This window comes from Tenrec ecaudatus, chromosome 10 (genome assembly GCF_050624435.1).
Source record: "Tenrec ecaudatus isolate mTenEca1 chromosome 10, mTenEca1.hap1, whole genome shotgun sequence".
NCBI classification, from domain to species: domain Eukaryota; kingdom Metazoa; phylum Chordata; class Mammalia; order Afrosoricida; family Tenrecidae; genus Tenrec; species Tenrec ecaudatus.
The window spans coordinates 137,506,731-137,523,200 of NC_134539.1; the positions used below are offsets into that span (position 1 = coordinate 137,506,731).

A 16,470-nucleotide genomic window follows, 5' to 3' on the forward strand; every position below is an offset into this window, starting at 1 on the left:
AAAGGCTGCTGCCCAGGAGAAGGTCGGGGACAGGGACGCTGGAGTCCTGGGGAGGGAACAGCTGCACACAGAGCATGCGGACATGCTGTGACAAGTGTAGCTCAGGAGCACGTTCTGTGTGGGATTTGTCAAATGTCACCCAAGCTTGCTGTGTAAACTTTCACCAAAATCTCAGTAATAAAAAGAAAACAAGTGGGTCACTGCACAGACAGCCGTTGGCCCTCATGCTACCCGTATTCGAAACCCAAACCAAACTCCCAAGGGTCAGTGGCGAGTCCTGGCAGCCCGACAGGACAGGGCAGAACTGCCCCTGAGGATTTCTGAGACCCTACGGGAGCAGCCGCCTCAGCTTAGCTCCATGGAGCGGCTGGGGGTTTCCACTGCCAACCCTGTGCACTGCAGCCCACCTCCTAACCGGTCTACCACCAGGGACCATGCCCACGTAGGAAGACTTCTTAAAACATCAAACGAAACAAAACATGTGCCATGTGCGTGGGGAGTGGGGGGCGGGCGGGTGGATGATTTAAAATGGATGAAGTCGTGATTGTGCAATTCTCCCTGAGATGCCTGAAGGATTGAATTGCATGCCATGTAAATGATGTGCCAATAAAACTGTTAAAAACAAAACGAAACAAAAACCCAACGCGTGTAATTATATATTTGCTATTTTTATCACTTCGGGAAAGAGCATTCATAAAATGCCTCCCGTAGATACAAGTATTATCTCAGGAGCTGTCTACATAGACTGAGAGGCCCTTCCGAAGAGAGGAAGGTCTCCCTGGGGGGCCCCCTGCCCTCCCCACCTTCTCCTCTCCTCCTGTCCCTCCTCAGCTCCATCTTCTGAGCAAAGGATTCCCTGCACACCCCCATCAGCAACCACAGCCAGGCTGCCTGCGGCCCAGTCCCTTCTCAGTCCTTGGGGCCCTATCTCCATCTTTGAGGCTGCTGCTGGGTGCCCTGGAATCTGTCCCGACCCACAGCGATCCAGTGCAGAGCAGGATGGAACGTAGCCCGGCCGGCACCATCCTTACAAACTTGAGCCCCGTGCTGCAGCCCGTGTCAATCCATCTTTCTCCCAGGGAGCTGCTGGGAGTTTTGAACTGCTGACTCACAGCGTCACCAGGGATCCCCTGTCTGCTCCAGAGAAAGGTGACTGCCTCAGCATGGAAATCCAGCTCTGCGCACCCCCCTCGCCCCCCGCAGCTGAGCTTCCTTCTACATCACTCCTGCCCCCAGGGCTCACTCGCGCCAGCCTCACCCTGCAGCCGCAGGCTCTCCTGGTACTGGATGATGAAGTACTCTTGAGTCTGCTGCAGCTTCTTCAGCTCATTCTCTGTGTCCTGGGTGACCAGTCGCAGCTCCTCAAATGTCTGGTTGATCTGAAGGTGCTTCTGGGACATGGCGTCAGCCAGGCTCCCGGCTGGAGAGCTCCCCTGGGTGGGGGGTACAGTGCAGGCAGCAGTGAGCAGGGCAGCGGGGATGGGAGGGAGCCGTAGGCCTTAGTTCTTCAGAAGAGCTAATGCCAGCTCCTGTCACGGGATCCCCAAAAGCTAACTTAAAAAAAATCATTTTATTGGGGGCTCGTACAATTCTTATCACTATCCATCCATCCATCGTGTCAAGCGGATCTGTACGTCAAAAGCTAACTTTTGAGTCTGAAGGAATCAAAAACATATTCAGAACTGGGGTGGCGTGGGGACAAGAGGACAAACAGGTGTCCCGACAGACCAGTGCTTCCCCAAGAGCCTAATGTCATCCCCTGGGAGCAGTGCTGTAAAGCTCGGGGGAGGGGGGGGTCAAAGCAGATACCTGTGCGCTATGCCCCATCAGGGACAAGCGTTTTTCAATGGTCAGAGGGGCACCCAGTTGTTGGTCCTCGGGAACAGACAAACTCATCTTGGGAACCCTTGTGGTCGACTGTGACACCTTCATAGAGCCGGGGAGAAACTTCTCTCCGGAACCTGGCACCCAGCGAGGTACTCCAAATACTAAACGCACACCGCCCGCCCTGCCATCAAGCCGATGCTGACTCAGAGCGACCCGCCAGCCCTCGTGGCACAGTGGGTACGCGTTGGGCTGCGAGCTGCATGGTCGGCAGTTCAAAATCACCAGCAGCTCCTTGGGAGAAAGAATGAGCTTTCTACTCCTATAAACAGTCACGGTCTCAGAAGCCCACTTGGGAGGGTGGTGGTCACTATGAGTTAGCACTGACTCGATGGTGGCAGTGAGTAGTTCCCTTTGAAACGTGTGACGAAGGCCACTTGTTCCTTATCCCCTTGCTGACCTCAGGCCAAGGACCGAGTGAGGGAGGGAGTCAGGCGGTGCACACCTTACATCTTCTGCGTCCCTCTCAAGACCCTGCTGCGACGCCGATCCATTCCTTCGACCCCTAACCCAGAGGGGCCAGGAAGACGTCGCCCCTGAACAATCTCACTTTTACTCAGACGTGAGTCGGTCAGGGTCAGGTGATTTGACACCGCTGACCTTGTTTCACGGAGGCAAATTCGCCGAGTTACAGACCCGTTACGGTCAGCGATGATGTCTTCTATTTACTGTGTTCCCCTTAGGACAAGACTGTTCATAGAGACGCCAATAAATCCACACGGAGTCACCTCCACCAAGTAGGACCCAGAGAGGAGGAAGGACTTCTCACGTTAGCCCCTCCCACCCCCACCCATGGGACACTCACGTTGGTGGCTTCTCGGACCAGCCTCTGCTCGTTGTACAGAATGTGCCGGATGCAGCGAACCAGCTCCATGGGGCAGCGGTCGTAGGTGTTCTGAAAGAACCCAATACAGACATTCCCCCGTTTCACCCCGGGCTGTGGGCCTGGCACAGGAAGCTCTCAGGACCGACAAACTGGAGGGGTGCGTCTTAGAAGGCTCCCGTACGGTCAAGGAGTGGGATGACTGCACTTGCCTCTGCACTCCCTGAAGAGCGATGGCCCTGCTGTTGGAACCGGGATCAGTACGTAAAGGGCTCACCCCTGAGGAACCTGGACCCCCCAAATAAGTACTGCCAGAGAGGGAGCGGGAAGCCGCCATTGGGTGTCTCTGGACACGTCCCCCTCCTCCCCCCTCATACATGAGACCACCATGGACCGAGAATTCCCACCTGGATCAAATGCTGAATTCTGTGAGAACACCAAACAAACATGTTACCTTGGAAAACTAGGGAGGGCTGCGTTGTTTTTAAAGACAAGAAAAAGGTCATGTAGTGAAAGGATAAAAGAGGTTTGGGCGGTTTCACAGGGACAGTTCAAGGGTAGACATGCCATCTGTGATCCTGGACTGGAGAGGACAAAAACACGTTCCCAAAGGATATGATGAAGTCAGTGGCCACAAGGGGATGATGGAAGATTACGTGACAGTACGCTCTCGGTGTTAAGTGGATGGAGGCCGGGAAGTACTGTCAGCATGGAAGAGAGGCTTCACGCTCACAGAAAACACTCACTGAGGGACTGATGGGAAAGGGGGTGTGGGGGATGCAGCTTGCTCTCAAGAGACCCAGGGACAGAGAACAAGAGAGAACAGAGGTAGGAAGAGAGACAAAGGAGAAGGGCAACAAAGGAAATGTTAATGTTAACTTTTCTGTGAAGGCCTCTAAACTTCTTTGGAATGTGGAGATTGCTACAAATAAAAAGTCACAATGACAGAACCAAACGTAAGAGTCTTGGGCATGTGACATCCAACTCATCAGGGCTGAAGAAGCAAATCAGTGCCTCCACCCCCCCCCAAAAATCCTCATAATTAAAAAACCAAAAGGAAAAAAAATAACAAACAAAACCAAAAGCACAACCAAACCCCCAAACCCACTGCCGCTGAGTTGGTGCTGACAGCGTGACCCTACAAGGCTGCAAGGCCCCAGAGGGTCCCCAGGCTGTCATCTTGCTGACAACAGACAGCCACCTCCTTCTCCCTGGTGGAGCTGGGGGTTCGAGGTGCTCATGTTTCGGTTAGCAGCTAAGCACTTTAGCCCCTGCACCACCAAGGCTCCTTGGCAGTTTTCTACAGAACGTTCGGAACTGAAGGATCCCCGCTGGAGAGTGGACGAGGAGGAGGCCTCAGGCGCTCCGCACCCACCTGGAGCTGCGTGGCATAGTGGCCCAGCTTGATCTTCAGCAAAAAACCATCCTCCCCCACCTGGTGCTCGGCCTTCTTCTGCAGCTCCTGCACCAGGCCCTCCAGGAGCTGCGTGGCCTTAATGTTCTCCTGCGGACTATCAAGATCTATTGAGTCCCTGGAGAAAGAATGACACACAGTTGTACACAAAGGGGAGCACATGAGCCTGTATCAATGCAGCTGCCATCTCCTTTTTTCATGCTCACTGTAAATTTTAGGCACGGTCCGATATGAATGGATTCGATCCTACCACTATCTGTTCCTAATCCACCTTGATGGGACTGTTTACACGGGGGACATCAGGGAGCTCCTGGAAAGTGGGGCGACAAGATACTGGGTGCCCCACAAACTCATATTCTCCTTCCTTCTCTTTTACGACGCCCTGCCCTGGCTGCTTCCTCCTCGTGCCGGCTCCAGGACACGCTCCGTGCACCTTGAACGGAGGGAAAAGGCCGGCGCTTGTGTGCGTCAAGGGAACGGGAGTTCTGATCATTTCCTATTTTACAGCGCTCCCCTCGGGACCATGCCGTCAGGAATGTTCTCCATGACCTGTTCTTGCCGGCCTCGAGGGGCTCTCTGTCTACGCTGCCACTCCCAATGATATATTTATTAAGGAGAGGCAGGTCTCTCTCTTTCCGTCCCTCTTGCCTTCCTCTTCCTTTCTTTTAAACAAGTTGAGCAACAATTGCTACTGGACAGTCTTAAATGGCTCAGTCCACGGAAGGAGCCAGACAGGTGACAGATTGGAATCATGTTCAATTACCGCTGACCCGCCTGAGAGCTAAACGCGAGAACTCGTGGTGGCTAAGGGGTCTGTCATCTACGATGCCGTGAAATCAGCAGCCGATTTCAAACAGGCACGCCGCAGACGGGTATGACAACACACGAGTGTTTTGCTTCATCCAGGAAGATCCCCGCGGTGTCACCTGAGAAGCAGCGAGTGAAGCCAACCTTGACTGACAGGCTGACCTGAGAAACACACGTTCCAGTCAAAAGCTCAGCAACACCTTACTGCCCCAGCACCGCCGTGGGAACACCCAGGCGGGCGCCCTGCCAAACTCGGGGGACTCGAGGCCTGCTCCTGCACTTGAACATGGCATTCTCTGCTTGAAATAGGCTTCGTTAGGGATCGAAACATAAGGGATTGAAGATGTAAAAGAAATCACAAGAAAGCCAAAAAGGAACCATAATTGAGGTTTTTCAAAAAACGAACACCCATCAACACAAGTCTCTTAAGCACGTGTGGAGGGAGAAGGCAACATGGGAAATCAGCTAAGTGAAATTTCAAGCCAACAGAAACTTGTGACTAATGTTTTTTCCGAAGCCTCTAGATCATTACAACAGAAAAGAAAAGGCAGAGGAAATGAGCAGGCCCCAGCCAAGGTGCATTGGACATTAACACCTGGAATGCCTTTGTCCCTTAATTACAGGAGGTGGAGAATCTTTTTTTAATTCCCTACACAATGTTCTTCCAGGGGCACTCTGCAGTTTCTGGGCAGGAGTCTGCTACTGGCACGATATCGGGTGGCAATTAGTGCAGGGCGGCACCACCGACTGGGATCCCGCCCTCCTCAGACAGGAGCAGAAAGGCCGGCTTCTCCCGTGGGTGAATAGACCCACCGGGCGCCCGGTGCGACCTGCCCCTGCGAGGCAACCCTGCTGTCCATCAAAGCGCTCTGAGGACAGTGGGCTGCATGTCTTCAATGCCGACAGAATATTAAGATGCATGACGGCAGTTACTCGGAAAATAAAGCAAAGTAAAAATGCTCATGAAATCCGTCAACCGAAACAAAATTACTGCTAACATCTCGGTACATTTACCTCTCGGTTCTTTGTCTAGATAAAGTCCATTTCCGATCAAGTAAAAATATCAGCGGACCCGGTGTTAACTTTGTTACTATTTATCAGCATATAAACATAGACATACTTTATCCACCCCGGGCAGAGCTGCCTCGGGGTTTCTGAGACCATGACTCTTTCCGGGAGTAGAAAGCCTTGCTTTCTCCGGCTTGTCTGCCCCATTAAACATAAATCCTTCAAAGGTCAGCGCTTCAGGTTTTTCTTTTTCTTTCATGTAAATCCTACTACCTACACGACTAAGAACGCTGGACATTCACACATTCCAGGAGTCATGGCAACCAATTAGCAGCAAAACTCTGATGCTCTTAGCAAGCACTTATGAAAGAAGGGAATCCTATTTCTTTTTTAAAAAATTTAATTATTTAATAACACCTTTATTCTAAGGAAAAACATAGAAAAAGAAACGTGGTTTATACACCAAAAGACAAGACGTTGATGACTATGGCGTGGGGGAGGGGTGCGGGAACAGGGAGAGCGGGAGGAGAGGACAGTCGGGGAGAGAGGAAAGCCTGGGGGAGGGAGAATCACTGATTTCAAGGGTTCAGTGGGATATGGTTAATTTCCTTTCTGGAGATGGGCTTTGTAAATGTACAGGGTGTTTTTCTTTTTTAAAATTGGGGGCTGTGACAGCTCTTATCATAAGCCATCCATCCGCCGTCTCAAGCACATTTGTACAGATGTTGTCCTCATCCTTTTCAAAACATTTTCTTTCTACTTGAACCCTTGGTATCAGCTCCTCTCCCCCTCCCTCCCTCCCTCAACCTCCCCGCCCCCCACCATTGCCCCTTTGATACAGGATCAGTTATTATGCGTTTCCATTTTTGGCCGTGCACCTACCAAGCTTGGCTCTCGATCCACTGGGACAGGTAGTGGCGCACCTCAATGGGGAAGTGCTGGCCATAGAGGGCTTGCATTTGGTGCAGGGCGTCCCCCTGAAGCTGCTGGGCTTGGATCCACACAGCCATCCTTGATAACCTGTGAGACCGACAATCAGGGACTCAGGGGTCTGTGCTTCCTTTGGTTTTCCGTTTAAAATCCAAGGAGGCCCTTTGTCACAGACTTAACACAAGTTGGAGACAAAGCAAATGGGTTTTGCCTTTTCTTGCAGCCCAAAGATCCGTGTTTGTGGCCTGAGCTGTGGCTTGCAAACGCCTTCAGAAGGGCAGGGCTTCAGGGGCCACAGGAGGGATCTCAGGCGCGTTGGCACTAACTCTAGCCTAGACCCCGTCAGCAGAAGGACAAAACCAGCAACAGGGACAGAAGGGCCGGCTCTAGCTTTGGGGACACACACACACACACACACACACACACACACACACACACACACACACACACACACACACACACACACGCTTCGTTCTTGCTCGAAACTGTCAGCAACAGTACGGAGCATTTCAACGGCCGAGAAGAATGAGCATGAGCAGGAGGGGGTTTTCATGCTTTCATCCCGAGTTTCCGATCTCGTGTTCTGTGTCTGAGAGGAAAGCAATCAACACGCTATCGTTTTGAAAAAGCTCCATAAAGAGCAGAGGAAAACGACTGAAAGCAGGGGTGGAACCCTGTATATTAATCTTAGTTACTTCAGCAGCACCTCTTTGCACACAAAAGAGCACAGATTCCTCCCTCCAAAAAAAAAACAACCACCCAGGTTCACTTTCTGAGTTACTGCTAAGGAAGTTATGAAGCAATGCTCCATTAAATTATAGTGTTTATAAAACCCCTTCAGACCCCAAACCAACAGGTTCCAACTATAGGGTAGAAACAAGCACCATTGTGTTCACATAATGGGTAGGTTGCTCTTGATTTCAGAAAAGTCGTTTTTACAGACGGTACCAGGATGCCTTTCCCACTCACCCCAGAGTCTCTGGGGTTCATCCGACGGGGACAGCAAGGACACTCACACATAATGTTGGGGACTAAAACCCGAGATGGAATCCCCAAAGAGCTGGTTACTGATCTGCCTAATTCTCCTACGGCCTATACTAGTAAAGGAGCCAAGGACCCAGACCAGGATTCTGTGAAACACCAAGGTAAAGAGGTCGTGGTGAGGGCATCTGGTCCCCTCTAACTTCATAAGCAGAATCAAGCTCAAGGTCAAGATCAAGAGCCCAAGGCTGATTCCAAAAGGGCAAAGTGGAGATCAGATATGCTTCTACACTCTAACCTTTTTAGAAACAAACAAACTAATCATTCCAGACACCAGCCAGCCCTCCCACCTCCACTTCTCTGCTTGGTTCCATAATTTACTGCAAAGGCCACACGGAACTCATAGTACTCTTGGCTCTGCGATTTATTTGGCAGGTCGTGGGCAATAAAACTCAAGACCAGAAACAACTCAGGATATATAGTTCTTTGGTCAGGACAACTTCTTCTTAGCTGTGCCCACAGGGAGGTCCTTTGGTCCTCTTGGGAACCCTGAGATCTCGTGGGCTGGCCTGTGAAGTAGCTGGAGGCACCTTCCTCTATGTTTCCTGCCCAAAGACACTCAGATCTTGACCTGTGTACCACAAAGTCCTTGGCACCGTCTCCTGAGTCTGCTGCGTCGGCTGGCGCCATTTCCCTACCGCTGCTTCTTGCTGTCTCTCACCGTCTCTCAGGTGACAGCTCGCTCTGTCTCCTTGGCCTAGGAGGTTCTCAGTACAGGGATCCCGGGCCCAGAGGACGCACTCTGCTCCCGCCTCTTCTTTCTTGGTGGTGGTGAGGAACCTCGTTTCCACCCTGGGATGGTTGGACGGCAAAACTGGCCAATCCTCTCGTTATTGTTGCTGTTAGGTACCATCGGGTCAGTTCCGCCTCACATGACCCCATGAGCATCATGACAAACCACTGCCCAGACGGATGCCGTCGGCATCACAACTGCCCCAAGGCTTGATCTCATCCATGCAGCCACTGTCCTGGTACCTCAGCGAGGACCTTCCCCCACCCCACCAAGCACAATGTCCTTAGCCACGGACCGGTCTCTCCCGACAGCACGTCTACAGTACATCACCAAGTCTCACTGCCCTCGCCTCTCCGGAGGCCCTGCATAAGACCTCTTAAAAGTGTTGAAAAACAAGGGTGCTTCTTAGAGGACCAAGGCGGGCCTGACCCAAGCCAGGGTATGTTCACCTGCCCCTTGGACCCTGAAGAAGGAAGGCCTGAGAGAAGAAATCAATGCGTTGATATGATGGCGTTGGCCCAGCATCTCGAAAGTTCTACCAACTGCCGAAAGAACAAAGGAAGAACAAACCACCCCCTCGTGAGGGTTCCAGACACTGTTTGTAGGCCACTGTGAGCCTTATTTACATCATCAGCAAGGTAGCCATCTCCTGGGCAGACCATAAGCACTTCATTTGCATGCTCCCAGCCAGTCATTTGGTGGGAGTTACAGACCATGGCTGGCAGGGCCACACTAGCTAGTGACCCACTCGAACCTGACGAATTCCAGTCCCAAACGATCATTACCAATTAGTCCTTCAGGCGGGCAGAGTCCCCCTGGTGAGGCCACGGAAGTACCAGCCACATGTCTACTGCAGGCGTCTAGCGGATCCAGGATGGATCTCCAAAACTTGCCTTAGTGTCACCCTTTCTGGCCTCGGATGAGATTTAGCTCGGAGGTTACTCCCTTGCTGTTGTTAGCCTTTCTTGGGGTATTAGCAGGATGCTAGATCCCCCCACTTGATGACCCACTTACTTTGAATACACTGCCCGTCCACAGAGTTCTGGTGGCAAGCCTAGTCTAGTAAGTTCTTCCCCTCAGTCCATTCCCATCCTCATGGGAAACGGATCACAGGTCCAACGCCACGAACGGGCTATCTCAACGAGTAGGCAATACAGAAGTAGTATACAGGTGGGACTGTGTCAAATGTTGGGAAGATAGGATCCATCCAGCCAGGCCCTGAGGAATTCTGGTATACAGGCTCAAGGGTACAGTGGACGGTCTCTTGCTTAGCCATCACCCTTGGTCTTGGGTCCACAACTCCAAGCAGGGAAAAAGCAATTTTAGGTAATGTAAGAAGACCTGTAGAGGGGCCCCAGTGTCCTCCTTCATCTGCTTCCTCAAACACCCCAGAGAGGCACTGACGTCTGTCCAGTGGCCAAAGGACCCTTCAATCTCAGTGTGAGATACACTCATGAAGACACGTGACTCGGCCCTTCCTCTCTCCCTAGTTCAGATGGCCAGTTTCCAAAGTCCTACCAAGTTGTTACTCTGAAGCCAGCAGGTTCCTTGCTCTAGAGACGCTTCTGTTCTGTTAGAACCTGGAGCATCTACATTCACAAGCAAAGTCCAGTCCCACGCAAGCCATCAGATTTCAGTTATTTATATCAGTTCCTGGAGTCAAACATGTTTCTCTTCATTCACTTAGATTCTGGGCAGTTCATCCCTCGCCCCTGTGGGCTAGGTCGATGCCTATTACCTATTGGCTGGGGAGTCTACTCACCTCTCTGCATTTTAGACCAGCCAGCCGCTTCTCTCTCACACATCCCTAGTCCCTGTGACAAGGACAATGGGTACGCCCCCTGGAGAAGGCTGACTAGAAGACAGGGTCGCTCCACTCCAGGTACATACTGGCAGAGCTAGAGAGCTTTGGGGCACTTGTCCAAGTAGGTCAGAGGCCAGGCCAGTCCAAGAGGACCATGGAGCCCAAAGGGAACGAGGGCCAGAGAGCGCTGACCGTGGAAATGGCTGGAAAGATGTGTCAGACGGAGGCTTGAATTTTAACCGGTTACAATCAGTGAGTCTCGCCTGTGAGTACTGTGTGGTACGGGCAGCGAATTACTAAACCCAGTGGGGGAGTGTAGACCATGGTGGGATGACTGGTCTCTGGATTCCAAACAGATTGACCTCCAGCACATCTAGGCAGAGAGGGATTTCCCTCTTGTGTGGTTAGAAGAGGCCAGATGCCTGCTCCGCCCCCCCAGAAAAGGCATGCAAAGTGGGATCTGCTGCAATTCTAAGCCAAAGGAGCAGGGGGTTCAGGAAGTCGACTGGTGATTCTTAGAGTTGTGTTCCCTGTAAAGCCTGCCCGGGAAGCAGGCAATGCGATGCTATGGCTGAAGCGGCCTGGGTTAAAAGCCATGGCAGGCAGACAAGATGAGTCTTGTGGTTCCACCAATCAAGAGGTCCCAGGCCACACTGCAGGGTGGGGTGGGGAGGGAAAAACGAACTGAAAGAACCCCACCTGAGCCCCAGCCAGGGACTCTGCATTTGAAACTCCTGGTAGAGCTATCCAGAGAGGCTAGGAGATGAGCAGATGTGTGCTTAAGGAAGCATCTACAAGGGGCAAAGAAAAGAAAACGTTTAGAATTTCTAAATGCCCCTCCGCCCAGAAGAATTTATTTCAAAGGATGGCATCGAATCTGTAGCTCCTGGAGAGGGCCATATCTGATCAGAGCACACAGGAGAAGATGGAGGGGGAGTAGGAGAGAGTGGAGCACATCCTGGCCCACCAGACCTTGAGGACGATGCTCCCGATTAGAGCAGCCAGTCCACAGAGAGGACCACAAGACCGGTCCCACTATGAGACATGACGCCTCCTCACTCACCCATGGCCCTGCAGGGGACAGCACCTGAGACACAGTGTGGGAATTGCGCCCTATCTGATCCCGCCACACCAAGGCAAAACACTAAGGGGGTACAAAAAAAACAGCAAGGGAATGGAGTGGCGAGGTCCCCCAGGGGATGCTGAAGGTGGACTTTGGGGCCAGGGTGTGGGTGGTGCCCCAACAGACTAGACTGGAAAACACTCCTAAAGACCAACAAACAGTCCTTGAACTAACTACAAGCTTTTCTCCCTTGTTGTGTGTTATTTTGTTTTCGTCATTGTTTTGTAGTACATTGTTGCTTGCTTTTGCTCTGTCTTGTTTTGGGGCATGTTATTATCTCTGCAGGTCTGTCTAAATAAGATAGACTGGATGAACAATCTGGAGGAGGAAACAACGGGACTAAGTCCTGGGGGTGAGGGGGAGGTGGGGGGAAAGGTAGTGGTGTTAACAAACCCAGGGACAAGGGAACAACAAGTGATCGAAATTGGTGGTGAGGAGGGTGTAGGAGGGCTGGTGGGGCGTGATTAGGGGCCAAGAGGAATTACTGAAACCCAAATGGAGACTGAGCACGATAGTGGGACAAGAGGAAAGTCAAAGGAAATGGAGGAAAGAGCTAGTAGGCAGGGGGCATTTGTAGAGGTCTAAATAAAGGCATGTACATATGCAAATATATATATGAGGATGGGGAAATGGGTCTATGTGCATACGTTTATAGGTTTGGTGTTGGGGTAGCAGAGGGACGCTGGGCCTCCACTCAGGTACTCCCTCAATGCAAGCATACTTTGTTCCATTAAATTGGCATTCTATGATGCTCACCTTCTCGACACAATCACTGAAGACAAAGAGGGTGGATAAGCAAATGTGGTGAGGAAGACTGATGGTGCCCAGCTATCAAAAGATATAGCATCTGGGGTCTTAAAGGCTTGAAGGTAAGCAAGTGGCCATCTATCTCAGAAGCAACAAAGCCCACATGGAAGAAGCAAACCAACCTGTGTGATCATGAGGTGCGGAGGGGGATCAGTTATCAGGCATCAAAGAACAAAAAGTCATATCATTGGGTGCAAACCTCCATGATACGATCACTGAAGACAAATGGGTGCATAAGCAAATGTGGTGAAGAAAGCTGATGGTGCCTGGCTCCAAAAGATACAGCATCTGGGGTCTTAAAGGCTTGAAGGTAAACAAGCGGCCATCTAGCTCAGAAACAACAAAGCCCACATGGAAGAGGGACACCAGCCTGTGCGATCACAAGGTGTCGAAGGGATCAGGTATCAGCCATCATCAGAACAAAAAAATCATATAGTGAATGAGGGGGGTTGTACGGAGTGGAGACCCAGAGCCCATTTGTAGGCCACTGGACATCCACTTGAGGAGGAGTCTTGGGGAGGGCATGAGCCAGTCAGGGTGCGATGTAGCAACGATGAAAAATACAACTTTCCTCTAGTTCCTAAATGCTTCCTCCTCCCCCACTATCATGATCCCAGTTCTACCTTACAAATCTGGCTCGCCCAGGGGATGTACACTGGTACAGATGGGAACTAGAAATGCAGGGAATCCAGGGTGGATGATTCCTTCAGGACCAGTGATGTGAGTGGGGATACTGGGAGGGTGGAGGGAGGATGGGAAAGGGGGAACCGATTACAAGGATCTACATGTGACCTCCTCCCTGGGGGACGGACAACAGAAAAGTGGGTGAAAGGAGACGTCGGACAGGTCAAGATATGACAAAATAATAATTTATAAATTATCAAGGGTCCATGAAAGAGGGGGGAGCGGGGAGGGAGGGGAAAAACGAGGAGCTGATGCCAGGGGCTTAGGTGGAGAGCAAATGTTTTGAGAATGATGAGGGCAAGAATTAAAAACGTGCTTTACACAATTGATGCTTGTATGGATTGTGATAAGAGTTGTAGGAGCCCCTAATAAAATGGTTTAAAAGGCAGATTGTCTTTGGCACCAAGCTCTTTGGCTCTTCCAGGAAGTGGCTGCAGTCAGCCCACTGCAGGCAGTCGAGCTCCTGGCTGAGCGTGCTCAGTTCTCTCTCTTGCTCTGTGGGTTGGCAACCCTAGCTCCCTCACAGTTTTCATTCCATGGGGGTCCAGGAGTTTCTCTGTAATGTCTCTTGCTGACTCTTGCGAGGTCTCTGTCTCCTCTTTAGAGAGGGTCTCAGCACAGGGATCCTGGAGCCAAAGGACATGCTCCCTTTCTGGCTTTTCCCCAGGTGGTCGTGAGGTTCCTGTTTTCCATTTCTGGGGTGGCTCATTTGAAGCCAAGTAAGATGGCAAAACCGATCGGTCCCCATGTTAGGCTTCCCGGCGCCTCGTTTGCAAGGTCCCATCCAAGCATTTGGTGGGAGTTACGAAGATCATTCTCCAAAAACACTCGCTGCCAGAGTCAGTTTTGACTCGTGGCAACCCTGCAGGGCAGAGCAGACCTGCCCTTGGGCTTTCTGAGGCTGTAAATCTTTATAGGAGCGGAGTCTCATCTTTCTTCTGTGGAGTGGCTGGTGGGTTTAAACTGGTGGCCCTGTGGTTAACTTGCAACCCACCATGCCACCAGAGCTCCTTGGAAAGACCTCCCTAGGAGGGTCTTACTAAACGATCCCCTGCATGACGATCAGCTGCTGCACATGCGCGTCAGGAAACAAAGTTCCCTGTTGCTGTCTTCGTGCGATCCCATCACACTGAGCTATTTATGAGCCAAGTCCGTCAGCCAACGATGAAGAGCGGGGTGGCTGCCAGTTACCTATTTTCAGCCTGTGCCATGCTATAGGACATTTGAGCCAGGCACAATTTATTTAGGGCTTTAAGGCATGAAGGCTGGCTGAGCAAGATCACCCAAGACATCGAATTTCAATGGCTGAGAGTTTACCAGAAGAAAGACTTGGACGTAAGACCCGCTCCTCTCCAGAAGCAATTCAATGTTACAATCAAACAGCACATCTGGAAAACCTTTCAATGTTATATATAAACACACATGTATTTATACATAACAATGAAAGGCTTTGCATATATTATGTATTAAATCAAGTTATATCCCAGCATTAAAAAGAAATCAGAACAGATAGTGAATGTGTTTTCTTTGGCCGATGGACAACAGGTAACTGTGGATGAATGCTGCTGCTTAGGGGAATGAAAACGGAATGGAGAAAATAATCCAGGTAGAAATCTTTCTTAATAGTAAGGACATTAGGACAGGTCTCAATAAACACACAAATCGTAGCAACAGAGACACTGTGGTAGTTACATCATCTGGTGCCAACTTGAGACTATTAAGGGTGAAAGGGTGGAGGTTAGCCTGTCAATCAGGTCACTGTTTGATGACCTCATTTGAATGCGCTAAGGAGATAAATAGCTGGCTGGAGGTGGGACACACAGACTCTCCGCTTGGTATTCCTGATAACAAGACACATGGAGCTACACTAGAGTCCTAGGGCTGGAGGAGCCACGTGGAGACCCACACCAGCGCTGAGATGCTTCCACCACCACTGGATCCACAAGACTTCCCACCCACTGGCCTATGATCTTGCATTCAGTGTCATTGCATGTGTTGTGTGAGTCTGAAGAGGAACTTATAGATTGTATCAGACATATGGGCTAATATCGGACCCATGAACTTGATCAGGACTGGGCTACGATATTTTGTCAATATACAAACTGCTCTTGTATAGAAAGCTCTTTCTTATACACATACGAGTGTCTATGAATTTCTTTCTCTAGTCGACCCGGATGAACACAGACACAAAAAGTCTCTTGACTCCTGAACTCAACAGTTGAATTGGCCCCAGAGCAAAAAGAAGGAAAATTGTGAGGAGCAGGTACATCTCATGACTTCTGCCTCTCGCTCGCTCACTCACTCACTCACTGCCTTTGCGTAGGTTCCAAGTCCGGGAGACCTGAGAGGACAGAAGAGAACCATCCCTGTGGGTCTCTGAGACGCTGACCTTTAAAGGGTGAACAGCTTCCTCTTTCCCCATGGAGAGCTGGTGGGTCTAAACTGCTGGCCTTTGGCGGCGGGCAGCTCAGTGCATAGGCCCCTCTGCCCCCAGGGCTCCCTGACTTCTCCCTGGGGACCCATGGAAAACCTGCAGTGTAGTCACCTCTGTCTTCTCTCACTCTCTCTCTCTCTTTTAACTTTTGCCTCTATTCTCCTAATCGACTTTTCTTTTTCTCCCTCTAATTTATCACCTCCTGGCCTTTCATGCCACCGTCCAGCTGTCTTCTCAGCAGGTCAGGTCACCAAGAGGACCTCTCCACTTTGTTCACGGCTCTTCCCCCCCCACCCCCCCCACACGGCCCAGAACAATGCTTGGTCCCTGAGCTTACGGATTTGTGGCAGCTGAATAAATGCGTCAATGCAAACAGTCTGGTCAAATCGACCCATTGATCTCAAAGCTGTTACAGAACCACAGGTGACAAACCCATATGGTAGAGGTGTCCTATTAACTGATCAATCACCATCTCAGATGGTAGAGGAATTGGTTTCGAAATGCTTTGACTGAGCTGGAAAGTACATCTTGCTCATGATGACAGCAAAGTGCGGGATTAACAAGTAATGAAGTAACCTCCCCAAACCCCCAAACAAACGCACCCAGACTGTCGGCTAGTCCAATCGACTCAGAGCAAAGATGCATGGAATTGCTTGTGTTTGACTCTTTGATGAAAGTGGTCAAGCAGCCTTTTACACATCCTGTTAAAAAAGAAAGAAAGAAAGCGCAGGGTGTCAGCATGGCTTTGTGTCCTGCACGTGGAGCATCTTCGTGGCCACAGTCAGCCGATGCCCATTCCTGAGAGAGGTGGATTCCATCCTCGCTGGTCTCCCCCCACCCCCAGCACACACGCGGTGACGGCACCTCCGCCCTCAGTACACACTCCTGTCGGTGCAGTTACGAGCAGCTTCATCTCCGGCGGGTGCGACAAGGGAAGTGGTTTGTACCTTTGGTAAATCGTCACATGGGCTTCTCGAA

The 16,470-nt window shown here is 51.0% G+C and overlaps 1 protein-coding gene across 3 annotated transcripts in view; it reads right to left on the reverse strand.

Moving 5' to 3' along the window:
- STAT5B (signal transducer and activator of transcription 5B) overlaps window positions 1-16,470 on the reverse strand; it is a 73,322-nt gene that overhangs the window by 17,894 nt on the left and 38,958 nt on the right. For 2 of the 3 annotated variants that reach the window (XM_075561840.1, XM_075561838.1), the window contains exons 2-5: window positions 6,819-6,956; window positions 4,083-4,239; window positions 2,690-2,779; window positions 1,259-1,433 (exon numbers count right to left, since the gene is read on the reverse strand). In XM_075561840.1, the coding sequence (XP_075417955.1) occupies window positions 1,259-1,433; window positions 2,690-2,779; window positions 4,083-4,239; window positions 6,819-6,946 (550 nt within the window). In that variant the 5' untranslated portion in view covers window positions 6,947-6,956. Of the gene's footprint in view, window positions 1-1,258; window positions 1,434-2,689; window positions 2,780-4,082; window positions 4,240-6,818; window positions 6,957-16,094; window positions 16,194-16,470 lie in introns of all 3 variants that reach the window. The other variant, XM_075561839.1, reaches the window with a different exon arrangement.